Source organism: Oncorhynchus mykiss, chromosome 7 (genome assembly GCF_013265735.2).
Source record: "Oncorhynchus mykiss isolate Arlee chromosome 7, USDA_OmykA_1.1, whole genome shotgun sequence".
Classification (NCBI taxonomy): domain Eukaryota; kingdom Metazoa; phylum Chordata; class Actinopteri; order Salmoniformes; family Salmonidae; genus Oncorhynchus; species Oncorhynchus mykiss.
The window spans coordinates 44,897,384-44,920,324 of record NC_048571.1 but is presented as its reverse complement, the minus strand read 5'-3'; the positions used below and the strand labels follow the sequence as shown (position 1 = coordinate 44,920,324).

At 40.7% G+C, this 22,941-nt stretch overlaps 1 protein-coding gene across 6 annotated transcripts in view; it reads left to right on the top strand.

Annotated features, from left to right (window-relative positions):
- Positions 1-22,941, top strand: part of cntn4 (contactin 4) — a 178,643-nt gene that overhangs the window by 61,327 nt on the left and 94,375 nt on the right. For all 6 annotated transcript variants that reach the window (XM_021609437.2, XM_021609438.2, XM_036983331.1 and 3 more), the window contains one exon: positions 14,464-14,559. In XM_021609437.2, coding sequence (XP_021465112.1) covers positions 14,464-14,559 — 96 coding nt within the window. The remainder of the gene's footprint in view (positions 1-14,463; positions 14,560-22,941) is intronic.

Genomic DNA, 22,941 nt, shown 5'->3' with positions numbered 1-22,941 from the left:
ACTGTATCAATCCTTTTCCATTTTGTACAACAACTATCATGTTTATCTCATCCAGCCCCTTTCAACACTGTATCAATCCTTTTCCATTTTGTACAACAACTATCATGTTTATTTCATTATGGTGTTAATATTCAGAATTAATCTTATCTCTTAATATTCATGGGATGTATCATTTATTCCTCACAACTTCTTCACACCCTTAGGATATACTCACCCTGATTGATGTAATGTTCAATTTGTTTGCTCTGTGAATGCAAATCCTCTGATGTTGGAACTGTTGCTTCCTGCCTCGCTCACTTTAAACCAATGGCTAGTTTTCCATCTGCTCATTTCCATGTCTATGAACTTGAAGTGACATTGAGCACAGGGGAAGAGCTGTCTAAAATGAAAGATAATAATTCATAATAGTTTATTACATTTGTAAAGTGCTTTTCATTATACAAGAATAATCTCAAAGTGCATAATAATGGCACTTTGTTGGACTTTCTTATCAGAAATATCTAGGAATATCTTAAACCAACTGCATCTACTTGTCAGTGATTTGTCAGTCATGTTTGGATATATTTTTTGGTCTACTAGTAATACCCGATGGTATGGTCTGAATTTCAGTATGGACAACAATCAGCACTCTGCTTCCTACACTCTTAGAGAAAAAGGTGCTATCTAGAACCTTAAATGGTTCTTTGGCTGTCCCCATAGGAAAACCTTTTGAAGAACCCTTTTGGGTTCCATGTAGAACCCTTTCTACCGAGGGTTCTACATGAAACCCAAAAAGGTTCTACATAGAACCAAAAAGGTCTCTGCCTGGAACCAAAACAGGTTATCCTATGGGGACAGCCGAAGAACCCTTTTGGAACCATTTTTTTCTAAGAGTGCACAGTGTAAAGTTTCAATAGGTACATATTCTTCAGTTGGAAAAAGTTATGTTCCTCTAGATATTCTACTGGACCGTCAAGGTTACCCCCATGAGAGTGGCAGTGCTCCAAATAATTTGGCGTTACCCTTCCCTCTCGGAACTTTTGATGGATGATGGTGCTGCCGGTGAGGAGTAGGTCCTGTCTGCTGGCTGAGGCATGGCTAACTGATGAATAGAGGGCCAGTCTCTCACTCAATACCGTCTGGCCTTGATAAGTATTTCTATTGATTCATTATCAGTGATTATGTAAAAGATGTACACCATAATTCATACTGATGAATAGCTTGTATATCCAATGTGTCTGAGTCACAGAGTTCAGTTGTTACGTGGAAACTATTTTAAAGGCCATGCTTTGAATGTGATACATTGTGAAATAGTGTATTCAAGTTTGACTATAGTGTTAGACTGAAAACTGACCAATAATTTGTTGTAGAAAAGGTATTTGTTGGAAATGGAGATGTGGGTCCGGATTAAAAGTACACTTTTATATACACTACCGGTAAAAAGTTTTAAAACACCTACACATTCAAGGGTTTTTATTTTTACTATTTTCTACATTGTAGAATAATGGTGAAGACATAAAAACTATAAATAACACATATGGAATCATGTAGTAACCAAAAAAGTGTTAAATAACTCAAGAGTTAAAATTATATTCTTGAAATAGCCACCCTTTGCCTTGATGACAGCTTTGCACACTATTGGCATTCTCTCAACCAGCTTTGTGAGGTAGTCAAATGGAATGCATTTCAAGTAGCAGATGTGCCTTCTTAAGTTCATTTCCTCCTTAATGCATTTCAGCCAATCAGTTGTGTTGTGACAAGGTAGGGGGGTATACAGAAGATAGCCCTATTTGGTGAAATACCAAGTCCATATTATGGCAAGAACAGCTAAAATAAGCAAAGAGAAACAACAGTCCATCATTACTTTAAGACATGAAGGTCAGTCAATATGGGACATTTCAAGAACTTTGAACGTTTCTTCAAGTGCAGTAACAAAAACCATCAAGTGCTATGATGAAACTGGCTCTCATGAGGACCGCCACAAGAATGGAAGACCCTGAGTTACCTCTGCTGCAGAGGCTAAGTTCATTAGAGTTACCAGCCTCAGAAATTGCAGCCCAAATAAATGCTTCACAGAGTTCAAGTAACAGACACATCTCAACATCAACTGTTCAGAGGAGACTGTGTGAATCAAGCTTTCATGGTTGAATTTCTGCAAAGAAACCACTACTAAAGGACACCAATAATAAGAAGAGACTTGCTTCGGCCAAGAAACACGAGCAATGGACATTAGACCTGTGAAAATCTGTCCTTAAGTCTGGAGTCCAAATTGTAGATTTTTGGTTCCAACCGCCATGTCTTTGTGAGATGAGGTGTGGGTGAATGGATTATCTCCGCATCTGTATTTCCCACCGTGAATCATGGAGGAGGATGTGCTATGGTGTGGGGGTGCTTTGCTGGTGACACTTTTTTTTAAAATTCAAGGCACACTTAACCAGCATGGCTACCACTTCATTCTGCAGCGATACGCCATCCCATCTGGTTTGAGCTTAGTGGGACTATCATTTGTTTTCGACAGGACAATGACGCAAAACACACCCTGAGGCTGTGCAAGGGCTATTTCACCAAGAATGATGGATTGAGTGATGGATTGCTGCATATGATGACCTTGCCTCCACAATCCCCCGACCTCAACCAAATTGAGATGGTTTGGGATGAGTGGGGCCACAGAGTAAAGGAAAAGCAGCCAACAAGTGCTCAGCATAATATGTGGGAACTCCTTCAAGACTGTTGGAAAATCATTCCAGATGAAGCTGGTTGAGAGAATGCCAAGAGTGTGCAAAGCTGTCATCAAGGCAAAGGGTGGCTATTTGAAGAATCTCAAATACAAAATATATTTTGATTTGTTTAACACTTTTTTGGTTACTAAATGATTCCATATGTGTTATTTCATAGTTCGATGTCTTCACTATTATTCTACAATGTAGAAAAAAGTCAAATAAAGAAAAACCCTTGAATGAGTTGGTGTTCTAAAACTTTTGACCGGTTCTGTATATTTTGCCAAAAAATGATCCTTAGTTGTTTTTAATTTACATTCATAGAGCGTGTATGTATTTCCCTCACAGAACATGTGCAATTGCAGATTTGCTGTTTTTATTTCCCTTTTTTTCCTCTGGGCTCTATATTTTTACGAACCCTGTTCATCCAGAGATTTGAGAATCCTAGATTTACTGAACATGGTGTGAAAATCCCAGTAAGTCACAAGAGCAGACCACAAGCCCCGGAGGATATACAGTACATGAATCCCTCATTTAAGCGTGAATAATTCCTAAACATTACTCTCCAGCTGTTGTGATAATGTGTATAGAGAGAGCACAGTAAGCTGAGTTAATGAAGGGTAAATATCTACCAGCTATTTCAACTTTTTCCTTAATAGAATGCAGGTACTGTATCTGTACAGTACTGTATGCAGTTGCATCAGATATCATGTACATTTCTCCACCTCGTGGCTTTGAATGCTTCTTCTTTGATAAGAACAAAATGAAAAGAAACATCAGTCATTACTGCACATTTGAACCTACTCTATGATGCAATGTCAAATCCAGTTAACCCAGGTGCAGTAAGTTAAGCGTGCAAAGATGAGTCTAACTTTCAATCCCCTGCAAATCCTCCGGGGTCGGTTTCTGAGTTCAGCGGAAAGGGAAGGATGCGGAAACCATCAAAAGCCTCCCCAGGATCTCGACCATCAAGGAGACCCAGCTATAGCCCCTACACAGCCTGCTGTGAGGAGAAAGAATACCTCACTCTATACCTCAAATAGAGATACTGTGGCCAACGTGTCTTAAAAGATCAAAATTGCTTTCCTGAACTGAAGGGGTAGAGAAGACTAGCAACAACAGATATAGTACTATGGTCCATGTCAAACATAAACAGATAATCAGCAACACAATGTCATATCTGATAGCAACACATCCAAAGATCAAGTCATGATGACAAACATATTTAAATATGTGGTTTATGGTGTGCGATAGGTACTAGAGTAGAACATCGTTGAAATCGACCCTCAGTCCCTTTAGCTCTGCCCCCATCACGGTAGTAAATCGTACCTCCAGGAGTTGGTTGCGTAATGAATCCCATTGTTCCGCTTGGACAGCCTTGTTGAAGTATGATAAGTCGTCCTGGCATTTAGAATGCTCATATAGCTGGGATGTGATCATCAGGTTCATCTGGATCATTGTATGTAATGTCATCCCACCCTTAAAATAATGGATGCTAATTGGATAAGGAGTCACATTCAAACTGTAATTTATTGTAGTTAGCTCGTTCCATTATGGACATAGACCTACGTTATTGTATTGCTAGTGTCTTCTGTTTTTTCCACTCTCGTGTGTATGTTTAGATCGAACCGAAAGACAACTAGTCTTGATACTACAAAGCCATTTTTTTCTCACTTGATTTGTATTTATTTATATATTTCCTTTAGTATTTCTCAAAAGAAATCATGGCGAAGAGTAGTTCAATGCCAACATATACAAGGCCTGTTATTTTTTGTTGCGACTGATGTGAATTATTTGAAATGTCCCTTGAAGGCTGACGGCATGCTTTCTTTTGAACAAAAAGAGCACGAGCACAGCTGTGTGCCTAGAGGAGCATGCATTTGGTCAAGTCCCTCCCCAGCACTGGCCGCTCCGACTCTGCAGAGGCTCCTCTTAAGACATGGCCTGTATCATGCTGTATTAAGGATTTCTGCTTGTCTCTTCAGGCCCTTTTTGCAACAATGGTTTGTTTGCTCTGTTTTGGCTTTCAGGACAGGAGGGGGCACAGTGTGTGTGTGTGTGTGTGTGTGTGTGTGTGTGTGTGTGTGTGTGTGTGTGTGTGTGTGTGTGTGTGTGTGTGTGTGTGTGTGTGTGTGTGTGTTTTATCAGGATGATCAAAAAATGGCCTCCTGCACTTGCAGTGAAGTGGTCCCAGTACTGCTTCTTTTTACTGCGATGGCTTTTATCTCGATCCCAAATAATGCCCAAAAAGATACTTTGTTAAATTAATTCAGCACCTTAGATGTCCAATGCTTTTGTCCACTTTGTTCCCTTAGACTCTCTATTTCCTAGGCTCTCTGTGGCTTTTATCTAGCACCCCATCCTGTGTTGAGATGAAAGAGGGCGGCAGTGCCACTCCAAACCTTTTGTTACCAATCCCCCGGTAGCAAGATTGGACCAATATAGACACAGAATTACCTCCATGGGCCCACATGCACGGGACATCGGCAAGTCATTCATTAAATTTGTGTTTTGATAGAGAAAAGTCAAGTAGTCTAGACTTCCCAAATGGAGAGTTCACTTGCAGACAATTAAGCCCAGTCAGTCCAGAGATCACATTCTCTTTTACCAGTAATACTGTCTATAGTTGAAATGTAGAAACACTTTAAACTGCCATAGCATATGAAACAGTTTGAGGTTGTAGAATATGTTCAGAAAATAATGTATTCAACCGAAATGATTCCAAAATGGGATAAACGTTGTACTGATTTTCTACCAGTGTGCAGTTTAATGGTCTACCATTTTAATGGTATGGTATCAACAAAATGCATTCATCTTTTTGCATTGAGAAAGAAAATATGAGATTCATTCATTCCTTTTTTTTTCATCAGTTCAATTGCGGAGGTAGATGCATATAATTGACTCCAAATTGCCAAATCTCATATTAATCTGTGAAAAGTTGCAAGGAATATATTTTCTTAATAGAGCTTAAGAGTCTCAAATAGCTATTAGCAAAAGTGTGTTCTTGTATGGGTTCAGAGGAGATTTATGTTTTAAGAAATAATTACAGCCTGCCTCCTAATAGACTTGTCCCATAGTCAGTATGACATATATTAGCTGACCTTATAGTCCTCTTCATAAATCAGTGAGCCCAGTAATTTTACATTTAAATCTGCTCCTGGAGCAGAACTAATCAGCAATATAGTTTCAAAGCAGGTTGGTTTGGTTGCAGAGAGAGACGCTCAAGACTTTTCCATTGAGTCGCCCTGGAAAGAGAGCTTTCATTCCTGCATCGCTGCTCGAGGTCACATGACAATATGGAGCATATTACAGAGCAAGGTTAATTAAGGTTAATTCATCCAATTTGAACAATAGGTGCTCTTAAATCTGCGATATCACCCGTTATCAAATAAATGTCTCGTCGTTCCCTGTGGTAGAAAGATACAGTATGAATGTCCTTCTTATCGCTGTCTGTGTCCCCGACGGTCAAATTCTTTCCAACTTGGCCCATTTTTGTGGAGACAGGTTTCACTTGTAGTAAATTACCACTGGTTAAATTCATACTGTCCCCACTTTAAACAGTGTCAATACAAATAAACAAAATGGAACATTCAGTGATGTTCGGGAAATATCAAAGCGATAAGAGAAAAATCAGGGGAATTTGTCCACAAGCTCGACTGCTGCTGTTTTGTCTTTGTGTGATATCTACAGCATCAGTCTGTGCAGCTCCCCCCCCCCCCCCCCCCCCCAACACAGTTTTGCGTAACTTCCCCTTTCATGTCTGTGGTAGGTATGGCATTATTCCAAATCGAATCACTGCTCACAGCCTCTTGAAAGGAATTGAGAAGTTCCCGATTGCAGTTCCCATATTTATCCAGGTCCCACCCGAGACGCTCTGCACACTCATCCATGAAGACTGCTCTTTGCTTTCCGAATTACCTTTACACAGATCCGCCGGGCAACAATGGTCGAGGGAAATTGCAGGAGTCTGTTGCGACCTGCTATTGTTTTCCATCAATTGTCAAACATAAATTAGTTTCAATAAAAAGGTAATTTTAGTTTCTAAGCCATTTTTGAATTGCTTTGTAATGTTTGCGGTAGTGAGAGTGATGAATAAAACACAATCGAAACCTGATAACCACTGGAGCCATTAAAATCCTTCATGTGTGACTTAGGCTAAGCAAAATACCTTCTGCATACTGGAGTCCTCCTTTGTTTTTGGAGGCCCTATTTATTTGGGCCTTGTTGATTTCATCCTTAACATTTTGGGTCTAATATCGCCTTCTTGATGTTCCCGAGACTACGACTTCATAATTTCAGGAGTGAAATTACATGATGAAAGTTATTTTTCCGTCTGCCTCGGCTGTGATATTTCTTTCTCGGCAGGCTCAGCCGTGCAACAATGATTGTAATCTAGTGTGAATAACTGTAATAATCTTGTGGTAGTGATTCTTGTATGGTTGCACCGTGTTGTATATGCTGTTTGATACCCTATTAAATATCCAAGACGTAATAGGAGGAGTGCTAATCAAATGGTTGTTTGTGTAGAGTGTTCAATTGATTGAACACTGTTTACTGCAGGGTTCCCCAACTGGTGGTCCGCAAGAAATTGACTGCAAGAAGCCCAAACAGATATAATATTTGACTTTGTAACATAATCATTTCAAACCTGGCGTACATTTGTATAGGATCACGTGTCTCTCTTCCAAGACACCGTCGTAGCTTTGTGTCACGTTCTGACCTTAGTTCCTTTGTTATGTCTTTGTTTTAGTATGGTCAGGGCGTGAGTTGGGTGGGTTGTCTATGTTCCGTTTTCTATATTGTGTTTTTGCGTTTGGCCTGGTATGGTTCTCAATCAGAGGCAGGTGTCGTTAGTTGTCTCTGATTGAGACTTGTGTTTCGTGGGTGTTTATTTTCTGTCTAGTGTGTTTCGTGGGTGTTTATTTTCTGTCTAGTGTGTTTCGTGGGTGGTTATTTTCTGTCTAGTGTGTTTTGTCACCTTACAGAACTGTTTCACTTTCGTTTCTTTCTCTTTGTTATTTTGTTTAGTGTTCTGAGTTTAAATAAATATCATCATGAACACATACCACGGCTGAACTTTGGTCCTCACCTCACTCCAACGACGATCGTTACACTTTGTGTATAGCGGTTTTCTCATGCTCATGGAATGACCCGCTTCCCTTCTAAGTTCAAGTCCAAGTTAGTTTATTTGTCATATACTCATGATCTAAAAAGAGTACACAGTGCAATGAAATGCTAACTCGCAGGTTCGCCTCTCGACAACGCAACAACAATAGAAAAAGTATGTAGTTAAGTGATTAAAAAGAGTAAAACAAATAAAAGCACAATGAAGTAGATCCTGTAGATCACTTCATTACTCCCATCTTGTTGACAAAGCTCTGCTCCACAAGTGTCCAATATACCTCACTTCCCTGTTGAAATATACATATATGAGAAACCAAACCTGTTTGCAGGGTTGGGTAACTCTCGGTCCCGCTTGTCTCCACAACATTTGGTAAATCCGCTTTCAGTCTTAACGCACCACAGTTATGGATTGCCTTACAAAACAAATTACACCTGGATTTCCTGGTGTCAATAGGGCAGTTTAAAACTCTGTTGTTAAATTAGTTCACTGAAGTGTCCAATTGTTTCAATTCATTGTTATAACTTGTTGTAATAACCTGAAGTTATATATTTATAGCTGTCTTGTAGTTTTTATCTTTTTGTTGTTGTGTTGAATTTTTGTCATCAGGGCACCATTGCAAATGAGATGTGGTCTCAATTGGGCTCCCCTGAATAAAGAAAAGTATATACAAATAATTTAACCATTTTAATAATTGGCAGTTTTTTACAAATAGTTGCTTAGACTACTGTATATGGAAATAACAGACATGAGACAAGCATGTTTACCTGTAGAATGGAATAAGACCTCTATGATTAATTTCATTTTTTCAATTCTACCACCTCAACATTGTTCATTTTAAACAGGGTTAAATATCTAGTTGTAGTAAAGTTCAGCTTCAGTCCACAGGGGGGCTCTACTTCAGTCAGAAAAGTGTTCTCTCATCTCTTCAGTCTCAGAACAAGCATTTCGCTAACTCTGTCTGACACCCAATAACTAAAGGAGGCTGAGCGCTAACACTAGGTTATTAGCATTAGCTACCACCTTCCCTGCACAAACCTGTGGCTAAACCTGCTGCTGCTGTGATTGCACTTTGACTTTCTGGCAGTTCTGCCCTCTCAATCACTGCTGCCTGCTCATGCTCAACCTGCTCGCTTTTTCTGCCTCTCTTTTGGAAGAAGTTCAGAGTATCCATATTTGCTCTGCAGACTCTGACTGAGTGACAGGCGTTTTGCTGAGTGATGGCATTGACATCTAAACGGTGCTGTAGGTCTGGGGGAGAGGTCAAGGGACGTGAGCGGTCCACTGCGTTGTGAAATCTTGACCAAATACAATATATAATATAATATAATCAAAAAAGTGTTAAACAAATCAAAATATATTTGAGAGTTTAGACACTTCAAAGTAGCCACCCTTTGCCTTGATGACAGCTTTGCACACTCCTGGCATTCTCTCAAACAGCTTCACCTATAATGCTTTTCCAACAGTCTTGAAGGAGTTCCCACATATGCTGAGCACTTGTTGTCTGCTTTTCCTTACCTCTGAGGTCCAACTCATCCCAAACCATCTCAATTAGGTTGAGGTCGGGTGATTGTGGAGGGCAGGTCTTCTCAAGCAGCACTCCATCACTCTCCTTCTTGGTTAAATAGTTCTTACACAACCTGGAAGTATGTCCTGTTAAAAAACAAATTATACTAGTGCAAACCAGATGGGATGGCGTATCTCTGCAGAATGCTGTGGTAGCCATGCTGGTTAAGTGTGCCTTGAATTCTAAATTAGTCACAGACAGTGTCACCAGCAAAGCACCACCACACCATCACACCTACTCCTCCATGCTTCACGGTGGGAACCACACATGTGGAGATCATCCGTTCACCTACTTTGTGTCTCACAAAGACCAAAGTACAGATTTCCACCGGTCTAATGTCCATTGCTCATTTTCTTGATCCAAGCAAGTCTCTACTTATTGTGGTCCTTGCAGCAATTCGACCATTAAGGCTTGATTCACACAGTCTCCTTGTTAATGTTGATATTTGTCAGTCATAACTCTGTGAAGGATTTATTTGGGCTGCAATTTCTGAGGCTGGTAACTGTAATGAACTTATCCTCTGCAGCAGAGATAACTCTGGGTCTTCCTTTCCTGTGGTGGGACTCAACATAGCGCATTATGGCAACTGCACTTAAAGAAAGTTTCAAAGTTTCAAAGTTCTTGAAATGTTCCATATTGACTGACCTTCATGTCTTAAAGTAATGATGGACTGTTGTTTCTCATTGCTTATTTTAGCTGTTCTTGCCATAATATGGACTTGGTCTTTTACCAAATAGAGCTATCTTCTGTGTGAAACCCCTACCATGTTACAACACAACTGATTGGCTCAAACGCATTAAGAAATAAATCATTTCCGTAAATTAGCTTCCAGGTGACTACCTAATGAACCTAGTTGAGAGAATGCCAAGAGTGTGCAAAGCTGTCATCAAGGCTAAGGGTGGCTAATTTGAAGTGTCTCAAATATAAAATATATTTTGATTTGTTTAACACTTTTTTGGTTGCTACATGATTCCATATGTGTTATTTTATCGTTCTGATGTCATCACTATTATTCTACAATGTAGAAAATAGTAAAATAAAGAAAAACCCTGGAATGAGTAGATGTGTCCAAACTTTTGACTGGTACTGTATATACAGTGCCTTCGGAAAGTATTCAGACCCCTTGACTTTTTTCACACTTTGTTACTTTACGGCTGTATTCTAAAATGGATTAAATAAAATAAATTATTCGGCAATGTACACACAATACACCATAATGACAAAGCAAAAACTGTTTTTATATATTTTTTGCTAATGTATATAAAAATTCAGACCCTTTGCTATTTGACTAGAATTTCAGCTCATGTGCGTCCTGTTTCTATTGATCATCCTTGAGATGTTTCTACAACTTGAATAGAGTCCACCTGTTGTAAATTCAATTGATTGGACATGATTTGGAAAGGCATACACCTGTCTATATAAGGTCCCACAGATGACAGTGCATGTCAGAGCAAAAACCAAGCCATGAGGCCGAAGGAATTGTCCGTTGAGCTCCAAAACAGGATTGTGTCGAGGCACAGATCTGGGGAAGGTTACCAAAACATTTCTGCAGCATTGAAGGTCCCCAAGAACACAGTGGCATCCATCATTATTAATTGAAAGAAGTTTGGAATCACCAAGACTCTTCCTAGAACTGGCCGTCCGGTCAAATTGTGCAATCGGGGGAGAAGGATCTTGGTCAGGGGGGTGACCAAGAACCCAATGGTCACTCTGACAGACCTCTAGAATTCCTCTGTTGAGATGGGAGAACCTTCCAGAAGGACAACCATCTCTGCAACACTCCACCAATGACGCCTTCATGGTAGAGTTGCCAGATGGAAGCCATTCCTGAGTAAAAAGGCACATGACAGCCCGCTTGGAGTTTGCCAAAAAACAAGATTATCTGGCTTGATGAAACTAAGATTGAACTCTTTGGCCTGAATGCCAAGCATCACGTCTGAAGGAAACCTGGTACCATCCCTACGGTGAAGCATGTTGGTGGCAGCATAATGCTGTGGAGATGTTTTTCAGCATCAGGGGCTGGGAGACTAGTCAGGATCGAGGGAAAGATGAACAGAGCAAAGTACAGAGAGATCCTTGACGAGAACCTGCTCCAGAGCACTCAGGACCTCAGACTGGAGCGAATGTTCACCTTCCAACAGGACAATGACACTAAGCACACAGGCAAGACAATGCAGGAGTGGCTTCGGGACAAGTCTCTGAAAGACCTTGAGTGGTCCAGCCATAGCCCAGACTTGAACCCGATCAAACATTTCTGAGAGACCTGAAAATAGCTGTGAAGTGACGATTGAGGGCATCTGCAGAGAAGAATGGGAAAAACTCCCCAAATACAGGTGCTCCAAGCATGTAGTGTCATACCTAAGTAGACTCGAGACTGTAATCACTGCCAAAGGTGCTTCAACAAATTACTGAGTAAAGCTTCTGAATACTTACAGTTAAAGTCGGAAGTTTACATACACTTAGGTTGGAGTCATTAAAACTTGTTTATCAACCACTGTATACTAAACTATAGTTTTGATACTAAACTATAGTTTTGACAAGTCGGTTAGGACATCTACTTTGTGCAGGACACAAGTAATTGTGTAATTTCAACAATTATTTACAGACAGATTATTTCACTTATAATTCACAGAATCACAATTCCAGTGGGTCAGAAGTGTACATACACTAAGTTGACTGTGCCTTTAAACAGCTGGAAAATTCCAGAAAATGATGTCATGGCTTTAAAAGCTTCTGATAGGCTAATTGACATCATTTGAGTCAATTGGAGGTGTAGCTGTGGATGTATTTCAAGGCTTACCTTCAAACTCTATGCCTCTTTGCTTGACATCATGGGAAAATCAAAAGAAATAAGCCAAGACCTCAGAAAAAATCTCCACAAGTCTGGTTCATCCTTAGGAGCAATTTCCAAACGCCTAACGTTCATCTGCACAAAAAATAGTACGCAAGTATAAACACAATGGGACTACGCAGCCGTCATACCGCTCAGGAAGGAGACGCTTTCTGTCTCCTAGAGATGAACGTACTTTGGTGTGAAAAGTGCAAATCAATCCCAGAACAACAGCAAAAGACCTTGTGAAGATGCTGGAGTCCACAGTAAAATGAGTCCTATATCGACATAATCTGAAAGGCCGCTCAGCAAGGAAGAAGCCACTGCTCCAAAACCGCCATAAAAAAGCCAGACTACGGTTTGCAACTGCACATGGGGACAAAGATTGTACTTTTTGGAGAAATGTCCTCTGGTCTGATGAAACAAAAATAGAACTGTTTGGCCATAATGACCATCATTATGTTTGGAGGAAAAAGGGGGATGCTTGCAAGCCGAAGAACACCATCCCAACCGTGAAGCACAGGGGATGGCAGCATCATGCTGTGGGGGTTCTTTGCTGCAGGAGGGACTGGTGCGCTTCACAAAATATATGACAGCTTTGCACAACTTATTGTGTGACGCTTGTGGAAGGCTACCTGAAACGTTTGACCCAAGTTAAACAATTTAAAGGCAATGCTACCAAATGCTAATAAGAGTGTATGTAAACTTCTGACCCACTGGGAATGTGATGAAAGAAATTAAATCTGAAATAAATAATTATCTTTACTATTATTCTGACATTTCACATTCTTAAAATAAAGTGGTGATCCTAACTGACCTAAGACAGGGAATTTTTTCTTGAATTAGATGTCAGGAATTGTGAAAAATTGAGTTTAAATGTATTTGGCGAAGGTGTATGTAATCTTCCGAAATCAACTGTATGTAAATGTGATAAAAAAATATATATATTCTGTGTTTGCTTTGCAATGATGGGGTATTGTGTGTAGATTGATGAAGAAAAAATAACTATTTTATCAATTTTAGAATAAGACTGTTAAGTAAAAAAAATGTGGAAAGCAGGCAGTGTAAGTTGCATGGACTCACTCTGTGTGCGATAATGGTGTTTAACATGATTTTTGAATTTTTTAACTATTTTTATTAGTATTATTTTTATTGGACCATCAAAACATCCGGGCTGAAGCTAATGATGCAACTGTGTGTGACATTTTCCTCATATTGAGGCTTGGGATCCCTCAGTAAACACTCAGTCACAGGGGGATTTAGCCTGAGGCAGAGCTTAAGGCTGTTTACCACCCCCAAATGTGTATACGTACAGCACACGGCAAGGCTCACAGGGATTTCCATCATGACTATTCATCTCCAGCTAAATATACACTACATTACCAAAAGTTTGTGGACACCCTTTCAAATGAGTGGATTCAGATATTTCAGCCACAACTGTTGCTAATGGGTGTATGAAATCGAGCACACAGCCATGCAATCTCAATAGACAAACTTTGTCAGTAGAATGGCCTATACTGAAGAGCTCAATGACTTTCAACATGACACAGTCATAGGATGCATACCTTTCCAACAAGTCAGTTCATCAAATTTCTCTCCTGCTAGAGCTGAACGGTCAACTGTAACTTCTGTTATTGTGAAGTGGAAACGTCTAGGAGCAGCAACTGCCCAGCCACGAAGTGGTAGGCCACACAAACTCACAGAATGGGACCGCTGAAGCTCGTAGTGCGTAAAAATCATCTGTCCTCAGTTACAACACTCACTGCCTCTAGCAGCAATGTCAGCACAATAACTGTTCAATGGGAGCTTCATGAAACACATTGGGTTTGGCGGATTCCAGGAGAACGCTACCTGCCCCAATACATAGTGCTAACTGTAAAGTTTGATGGAGGAAGAATAATAGTCTGAGGCCTAGCCCGAACCATGAAAAACAGCCCCAGCCCATTGTTCCTCCTCCACCAAATGAGATGTCCGACGAGCAGGTGTACTTCTCACTACTTTCCTTTCTGACCAATGTTTACTTTTTTGAGTTAGATGTTAGATGTGCAGCACAGTTGCAGCACACCTGAGATTGTTCAATTTGACCCAAAGTTATTCTCTCTTTTCTTTTGATTTCTCAAATGTGTGTGTTCTGTTTTCTTGCTCTGCACAAACATGTTGTTTTTGTTTGTTTTGTCTTGCACACTATCAAAGATTTGTCGGGCCACAATCCAGCAGGGAGTATTACATAATGCCTATTATTTTTCAGACATGGAAAACTTCAAGACCCACAGAAGAAGCTCGGTGTCAGTTCGCGAGGGACAGGGGGTGGTGCTGCTGTGTGGTCCCCCATCTCACTCTGGAGGTAAGAAACCAACCACAGACTCTTTATAGTGATAACTGAGCCATACATTGTCACCTGCTTGTCAGGCTATAACACGTCTCTCTCTCTCCTGAACACATTGAAACTTTTCCAACAGCTTAAGATATGTCCAAGGCTGAGGCATCAGAAATGGAGAGTGGAGTTTCCAGACAGACATCTCCTCTCTGCTGCTTTCAGCTCCTGGAGCTGCTTATCTTCCTCTTGCTCATGTTTCCTAAGACCGTCAGCAAGTGTTAGCTTGCCAAATTGCCCTCGGGAGACAAAGGTGTTTGTGTGCCACTAGCCTATAGCTGACCAACACCCTCTTTACCGGCAACTGTGGGGAGCCAAGGCCAAGTGATCTCCAACGGATCGTTCCCGGTATCCAATAGATTGCGCAAACATTATCATCCTCTGCTAACCATGGGGTGTTAAGCCATTCTCTCTGTCGAGAGTTTAGCTTCCTCTCCCTACCAGCCTCGGAGTCCTACCTCTCTTTCATAGGAGGGACTTTGTGTTGAGATTCATTTATATAACCACCTGTCAAGCCTCCTCACGCTTTCTGTACCTTCCATCGTCCTCTGTAGCTCAGTTGGTAGAGTATGGCCCTTCCAAATGTCAGGATAGTGGGTTTGATTCCTGGGAACATCCCTACATAGAATGTATGCATGCATATAAGTCACTTTGGATTAAAGCGACTGCTAAATGGCATATAATATATTATTTTCCCATATCAGTTTGATGACTTTTATTCATTAAAAGAACAGCATGTGTTTTAACATCTTATTAATTGTGTTGACAGTGTTGCTCAATTAAAGCTAGAATCTGCAGTTGAAACAATAACAAAGCCCATCCCTGTCTCTGTTTTAGTAAAACACTGAAGGATGGACATAGAGAAATGTAATCACTTTCATAGACTGAGCTGATGAAAGGACTGGCCATCCATTATATCAAAATTATAGTTTTAACCATGTTTTTTTGGCTATACAGTGTTTGTTTACATTTACGTTGTTTACAATCATTGGAGTAAAACAAGCTTATACAATATTTTGGGTTCTGATGGGTTATGACAGTTAAACTAAGCTCACGAGGCATTTGTAAGTTATACACTGTATTCCTCAAGAATCAATAGGTATGTCATTCATTTATATCATTCATTTATAACTCCAAAAATAGATTTTGCAACTGCAGATTCTAGCTTTAAAAGTGCTTCATATCCACAGAATGTTTAAATTACTACGGGTTGGTCTTAACCCGTCAGAACTGAGAACTATCATTTTCAGTTCTGCTGAATATTCTTACATGATGAAATAGAATCATTAATTACTTTTCAAAAGCAAGTTGAATTTCTGTATATTTTCCATTGTGAAACATACTTGCTTATATTGTATTTTCTATTTGAGGCACACACTTCTGTTCATAAATTCTTAACAAGTTAAAAGAGCAAAATGAATTGCTTTGGTTATCACCACTTCTTAGAAACTGGTGAAGGCTGAACTTTATACACAGTTTCAACCCACAGTAATATGCTGCGGCTGATGAAGAATGATCATTGTATTGCTATTGAATATATATATATATATATATATATATATATATATATATATATATATATATATATATATATATACCCTACCGGTCAAAAGTTTTAGGACACCTACTCCTTCAAGGGTTTTTCTTTATTCTTACTATTTTCTACATTGTAGAATAATAGTGAACACATCAAAACTGTGAAATAACACATATGGTAACCAAAATCATGTAGTAACCAAAAAATGTATTTTATATTTGAGACTCTTCAAATAGCCACCCTTTGTCTTGATGACACCGCTGCACACTCTTGGCATTCTCTCAACCAGCTTAACCTGGAATGCTTTTCCAACAGTCTTGAAGGAGTTCTCACATATGCTGAGCACTTGTTGGCTGCTTTTCCTTCACTCTGTGGTCCGACTCATCCCAAGCCATCTCAATTTGGTTGAGGTCTAGGGATTGTGGAGGCAAGGTTATCATATGCAGCAATCCATCACTCAATCCATCCTTCTTGGTGAAATAGCCCTTGCACAGCCTGTAGGTGTGTTGGATCATTGTCCTGTTGAAAAACAATGATAGTCCCTATATGCCCAAACCAGAGGGGTGGATGGCGTATCGCTGCAGAATGCTGTGGTAGCCATGCTGGTTAAGTGTGCCTTGAATTCTATATAAATCAAATACAGTGTAACCAGCAAAGCACCCCCACAACACAACACTTCCTTCTCCATGCGTTATGGTGGGAAATACACATGCGGAGATCATCCGTTCACCCACACCTGGCGGTAGGAACCAAAAATCTCAAATTTTTCAAACCAAAAAGGACAAATTTCCACCAGTGTAATGTCCATTGCAATTCGACCATGAAGGCCTGATTCACACAGTCTCCTCTTAGCAGTTGATGTTGAGATGTGTCTGTTACTTGAACTCTATGAAGCATTTATTTGGGCTGCAATTTCTGAGGCTGGTAACTCTAATGAACTTATCCTCTGCAGCAGAAGTAACTCTGGGTCTTCCTTTCCTGTGACGGTCCTCATGAGAGCCAGTTTCATCATACTGCTTGATGGTTTTTGCAACTGCACTTGAAGAAACATTCAAAGTTCTTGACTTTTTCCACATTGACTGACCAACATGTCTTAAAGTAATGATGGACTGTTGTTTCTCTTTGCTTATTTGAGCTGTTCTTGCCATAACATGGACTTAGTCTTTTACCAAATAGGGCTATCTTCTACCCCCCTACAACTGATTGACTCAAACGCATTAAGAAAGAAATTCAACAAACACGTTTAACAAGGTACACCTGTTAATTGACTTCCTCATGACGCTTGTTGAGAGAATGCCAAGAGTGTGCAAAGCTGTCAAGGCAAAGAGTGGCTACTTTGAAGAACCTCAATTATAAAATATATTTTCATTTGTTTAACAGTTTTTTGGTTACTACATGATTCCATAAGTGTTATTTTATAGTTTTGATGTCTTCACTATTATTCTACAAAGTAGAAAATAGCCCAAATAAAGAAAAACCCTTGAATGAGTAGGTGTGTCCAAACTTTTGACTGGTATTGTATATATGTTGCATGAGGACATTTTGTACACGTTCAATATTTCTGAAATATCTGAACTGAATGTGCAGCCAAGATGGCAAAGCTTGAGTACCAAATGTTTTCTTGTTATTTGTGTATTTGAATATTTCTGAGAGAGAAACTGGTAGAAATCTAAACAATTCCCTTTCAGCCAGGAAAAATGTTTTTCAGTTCTGAGTTATGTCACTTTAGCATACGGGCGGCAGCTTTGTGTGAGGAAGAGCTTATCTCCTATAGCAAACAGTTTCCTCAAAGTCTCTAAGTCTCTTCGTCCTACAGCTCTTCTAGCTTCAGTAGGACGCTGTTGCAGCAATGAGTTACGATAACACATTCGAATGACGGTGCTTTTTCTCATGCTATGGTTATACGCATTAACTGTTACTTTAGGCACACATCTGGAAAAATAGGGTATCCACGTATTTCTAATCATATTTGTGCTATCATTTAGGCTGTCACCTCCTTTGCCTGTTGGCACATTCTGTCTTGTTTTGGCAGATGGATCAGATGGGATCGATCCCATCTCTTTCAGGACTGATTAAACGCAACACCTGCTTTGCCTCGCTCACTCAAACCTCTCTCACAGATGTCATAAATTCACCTACTACCCCTGCAGGGTAGTACAGTAAGTGGAGGGATCGGTGATAAACAAGGGCTGTAGCAATTTGTAGTTTGTAGCCTGTTGGGATTGTTCCTAACAAAAGCTTGGCAGGCTCCATGGCCAATTACAATTTCAGATGTGCATATTTCATAGTTTGGTGCCAGTGCCTAAGCCAAAACAAAGGTGCAGAAAACTGCCTGGAAAAAAGTTAGTATTCAACCCTTTCCACTTACCTTCATCATAGTCCTCCATCTAGAAATAAAGGCATTTTGTCACGCCTGCTCCCGCTCTTCCTCCCCCTGGTGCTCGAGGGCTCCAGGATCCCCAGCATTACGCACTCAAGCCACCATCAGTACGCACACCTGCCTTCCCCCTGTCACGCGCATCAGCAATCATTAGACTCATGTGGAATCAATACTTGTGTCATTACCTTCCCTATACCTGTCTGTTCCCAAGCTCTGTTCCCTGCTTCGGGATTAATTGTCTCATGTCCGTGTTACCCGGGTTCCGACGCTGTTCCTGTCTTGTTTCCTTGTCTGTTCCCGAATAAATGTCTGACTCTTCGTACCTGCTTCTCCTGTCTGGCGTCGACCCTTACAGAATCCCAAAGCCATCACACGACGCATCGGGGAGTACTGGCGTTCTGGTTGGTGGTGACGTGGGTTCTGGGTCGCCACCGATGGAACCGGGGGTGCCTTAGCCAGCTCGTCGGGCTTCCACGCCCTAGCTGGCTCAAGAGGTTTCCTTGCCCCGGTTGGCTCGGAGGGCGCCCGTCCCACGTCGGGCCTCAGCCGGATTGTCAGGTTTTGTTCGCCCAGCAGGCTTGTCAGACTGTTCCGTCTCCGCCGGATCATCAGGCTTCCACGCCGTAGCGGATCGACAGGCGTTCATGCCTCAGCCGGATTGTCAGGTTCCTATGCTTCAGCCGGATCGCCAGGCTCCCACACCCCTGCCGGTTCGTGGGGAGTTTCCCACCAACCGGCTTGCCCTGCACCCATGTCTCGGCCGGGTCGCCCAGGTGGGAATTGGGTGAGATCATTGGACTCACGTGGACTCAATTACTTGTGTCATTACCTTCCCTATACCTGTCTGTTCCCAAGCTCTGTTCCCTGCTTCGGGATTAATTGTCTCATGTCCGTGTTACCCGGGTTCCGACGCTGTTCCTGTCTTGTTTCCTTGTCTGTTCCCGAATAAATGTCTGACTCCCCGTACCTGCTTCTCCTGTCCGGCGTCGGCCCTTACACATTGTTAATAGTATCCTGATCTACCCTCATATTTTCATTGTTGATTTGATTTCATATCTAATGTATTTAGCGGAGGGCTGGTCACTGGCTCGAAGGCCCTGTTTGGGGATGACATCTCCACTTTAGTTTGTATTTTAATAAACCCATTACTTATTGTGTAAGAAAGGAGAGAACATTTCAATCACATCAGACATGTTAATACATATGACAAAAGCCACCTCGAGGCTGGTGACTCACTTCCGATGCATGGTACCGTGTCAGCCTGTCAATTAAGTGTTTCTCCTTGAGTTACATGTCTTCTTAGTAATGAGAAGTGGAACATAATTTTAATTCTCACAATGTTGTTTCAGAAAGAATGAAGAAAGGAGATATTTCCTCTCAAAGACCAAGGTTAATTTGAAATATTTTCCTATAGAATGTTACTCTACTTCCTGTTGGAGGAATTCTATTGATGGAATGTTTCTTCTTGGAAAGTAGGTTTCCATTTTTTGTTCCTACACGGTTTTCCACAGAAGTCCTTGAAGAGCAGATGAAATTCATTTCAAAGCTAGAGTCTGATAAGTCAAATGCTAATAACAAAACAAAAGAGTATACCTCAGAGTGTATATCCCTGTACTGGCGCAATCGGTCATTGTGAGTATCTTTGTGGAGTCCTTCCCACTCAGCTGATGCGTTGTGTTTGAACAGAAGGAATACTTTGACCTGAGAAGTTGCGTTATGTTGCTGTCTTTCTAGTGTAATAATAATAGGACCAATGGTCCTTACAGTATATTTAACAGCTGACTACATGAATTTACATCAGAGTGAGTGTAGTAGCTCAGGAATAAACGAAATGGAGATTGTGGAAGGCCTCCATAGTATACAGTCAGGTCCAAAATTATTGGCACCCTTGATAAAGATAAGCCAAAAATACTGTAGCAAATAAATATTACAAATACTGAGCTATAATTCTATACCAAAAATGTTTTTTAATGATATTATTTCTATCGCCGCAAATGTGCATGGCCAAAGAGCTCTATTTTCATGGCATTCAACAAATCTAAGAACGAAAGAAAGATGCATATGCAGAAAGTAATCTCATACCTAATGTAAAATATGATGGAGGCAGGGTAGCCTAGTGGTTACAGTGTTGGACTCGAAGGAACCAGAAGGTTGCAAGTTCAAACCCCTGAGCTGACAAGTTACAAATCTCCCCTGAACAGGCAGTTAACCCACTGTTCCTAGGCCTTAATTGAAAATAAGAATTTGTTCTTAACTGACTTACCTAGTTAAATAAAGGTCAAATGTGGTGCTATTCTGCTTTCACTGGTCTTGGGGACCTTGCTAAGGGTGACGGCATCATGAACTTTACCCAGTACCAGGATGTTTGCCTATGCCAAGAGGCTGAAACTTGGCCACAAATGGCTCTTCCAGAAAAACAATAACCCCAAGCACACATCAAATTCAGCAAATAAATTGTTAATTGAACCCAAAATATACATTTTAGTTTCCAGACTTGAACCCCATTAAAAAACCTGTGCTTTGAATTGAAGAGAGCAGTCCATAAGCACAGATGATGGAGATCAAGGATCTGGAAGGATTCTGTATGGAGGAATGGTCTAAGAACACATAAAACCTTTTAGAAAACGTCTCAGTGACATTGTCCTCACAAGATGAGGTATTGAAAGGTATTGAAAAAAAAGATGACTTGTTAAATAAAATCTCTTTCACTGAGCAATTGTATTAGTATAAAATAATATCATGTTCCCATTTATTTGAGCATGCAATAGAGTTCAGTATTTTTATTATTTATTTTATAGTCTTTTTTGCTCATCTTTGTCAAGGGTGCCAATAATTCTGGACCTGACTGCATACAGTATTCACCCAAGCCATGAGTGCATACTGTAGTGACACCTCACAAGTGTGATGTGATGGGTCGGGGAAGCATTTACATCGTAAGTCACTCGTTTGACACGATGAGGGGTGTCTCTCTTAGCATGTCTTCAAGATGGTGACAGCCTATGACAAGCGATGCTGACAACAATCTGCCATATTGCCACACTACATCTCATGATGCCAGTAGCTCAATCAAATCCTGCATGTGGGTGGTGCAGTATTCATATTAATTACCCTATGTAGGTGGGCAAGGCCATGGGTTCCAGCCTTGAGTACCAGTGTATCCCCAGGGCTCCACTGGGCCTCTGCCTGAGTGGCTGTCAGGGGGCCCACAATGTATAACAGACAGCTGTCTACAAGCTCCCTGTGCAGCAGAGTGCATGCATAGTGAGCTCAAATATGCAGATTGAGCTGTATGATCTACTGGCAAGGGAGCGTGTGTGTGTGCGTGCCTGTGCGTGTGCGACTGAGTTAGAGAGAGCGAGAGAAAGAAAGAAAGAGACAGAGATAGATTTCCTTCTATTCTATTCCTTGCTAGGGACACAGGGGTGTGAGTTCACATTGCCTTACACCCGATGGGTTAGCAGCAAATATCAGCAGAATGTTTACTAAAAGGCATTTACAGGTCATCTGTGACTCCGTATTTCAGAAGGGGTATGCTGTCAGGGTTTATGTATAATCTGATTAGTGGATGACACATTTTGTAATCTCCATAAATAAACTCCTGAGTTGATAACTCCAAAATACTGTATTGAGAGACATTTTTACACTCTGGCTACTGCCAGAGGAAGCATCCACACAGAATGTAATTTGCCGAACCCATTTGCAACAGCACGCATGGCACATCTTCCTACCATATTAAAGACACACACACAAGTGAGATGCGTGTGTTTCCTAAGGGGATGTACTGTGATAGTGTTATTGACCCGTTTCCCATATTAGTATCAAGTACAAGGTAGAGGCTTTTATACAGACATATATACACTAGTAGACATGTTAAAATAATTATACTCCATTACGGTACAGAGACAGTGTTCACTCTCTTGATAAAAACACCTTTGCAGGTAACTGAGTAATATTCTTGGAAAATCATACTCAAACCCTGTGATTTATTTGAATGTAGTTATTAGTCATATAGAGAGCTAACAATTCATGGAAATGGGGGATATAAAGTGTATTGAAAGCAGGTGCTTCCACACCGGTGTTGTTCCGGAGTTATTTAAGCAATTAACATCCCATCATGTTTAGGATTATGTATAAATATGCTGGGAAGGCCATTATTTTGACCATTGTTTTGGCTCCAAGGGGCCACTGAATGGTTTGATAAGCATGAAAACGATGTAAACCATATGCCACGGCCGTCCCAGTCACCACATCTGAATACTTTGGGAGATTCTGGAGCGAGACATGAGCCAGCGTTTTCCACCACCATCAACAGAACACCAAATTATGGAAATTCTCATGGAAGAATGGCGTTCACATTCTTCCAATAGTGTTCCAGACACCTGTAGAATCTATGTCCCAACACCCTATTAAGACACTTTATGTCGTTGTTCCATTT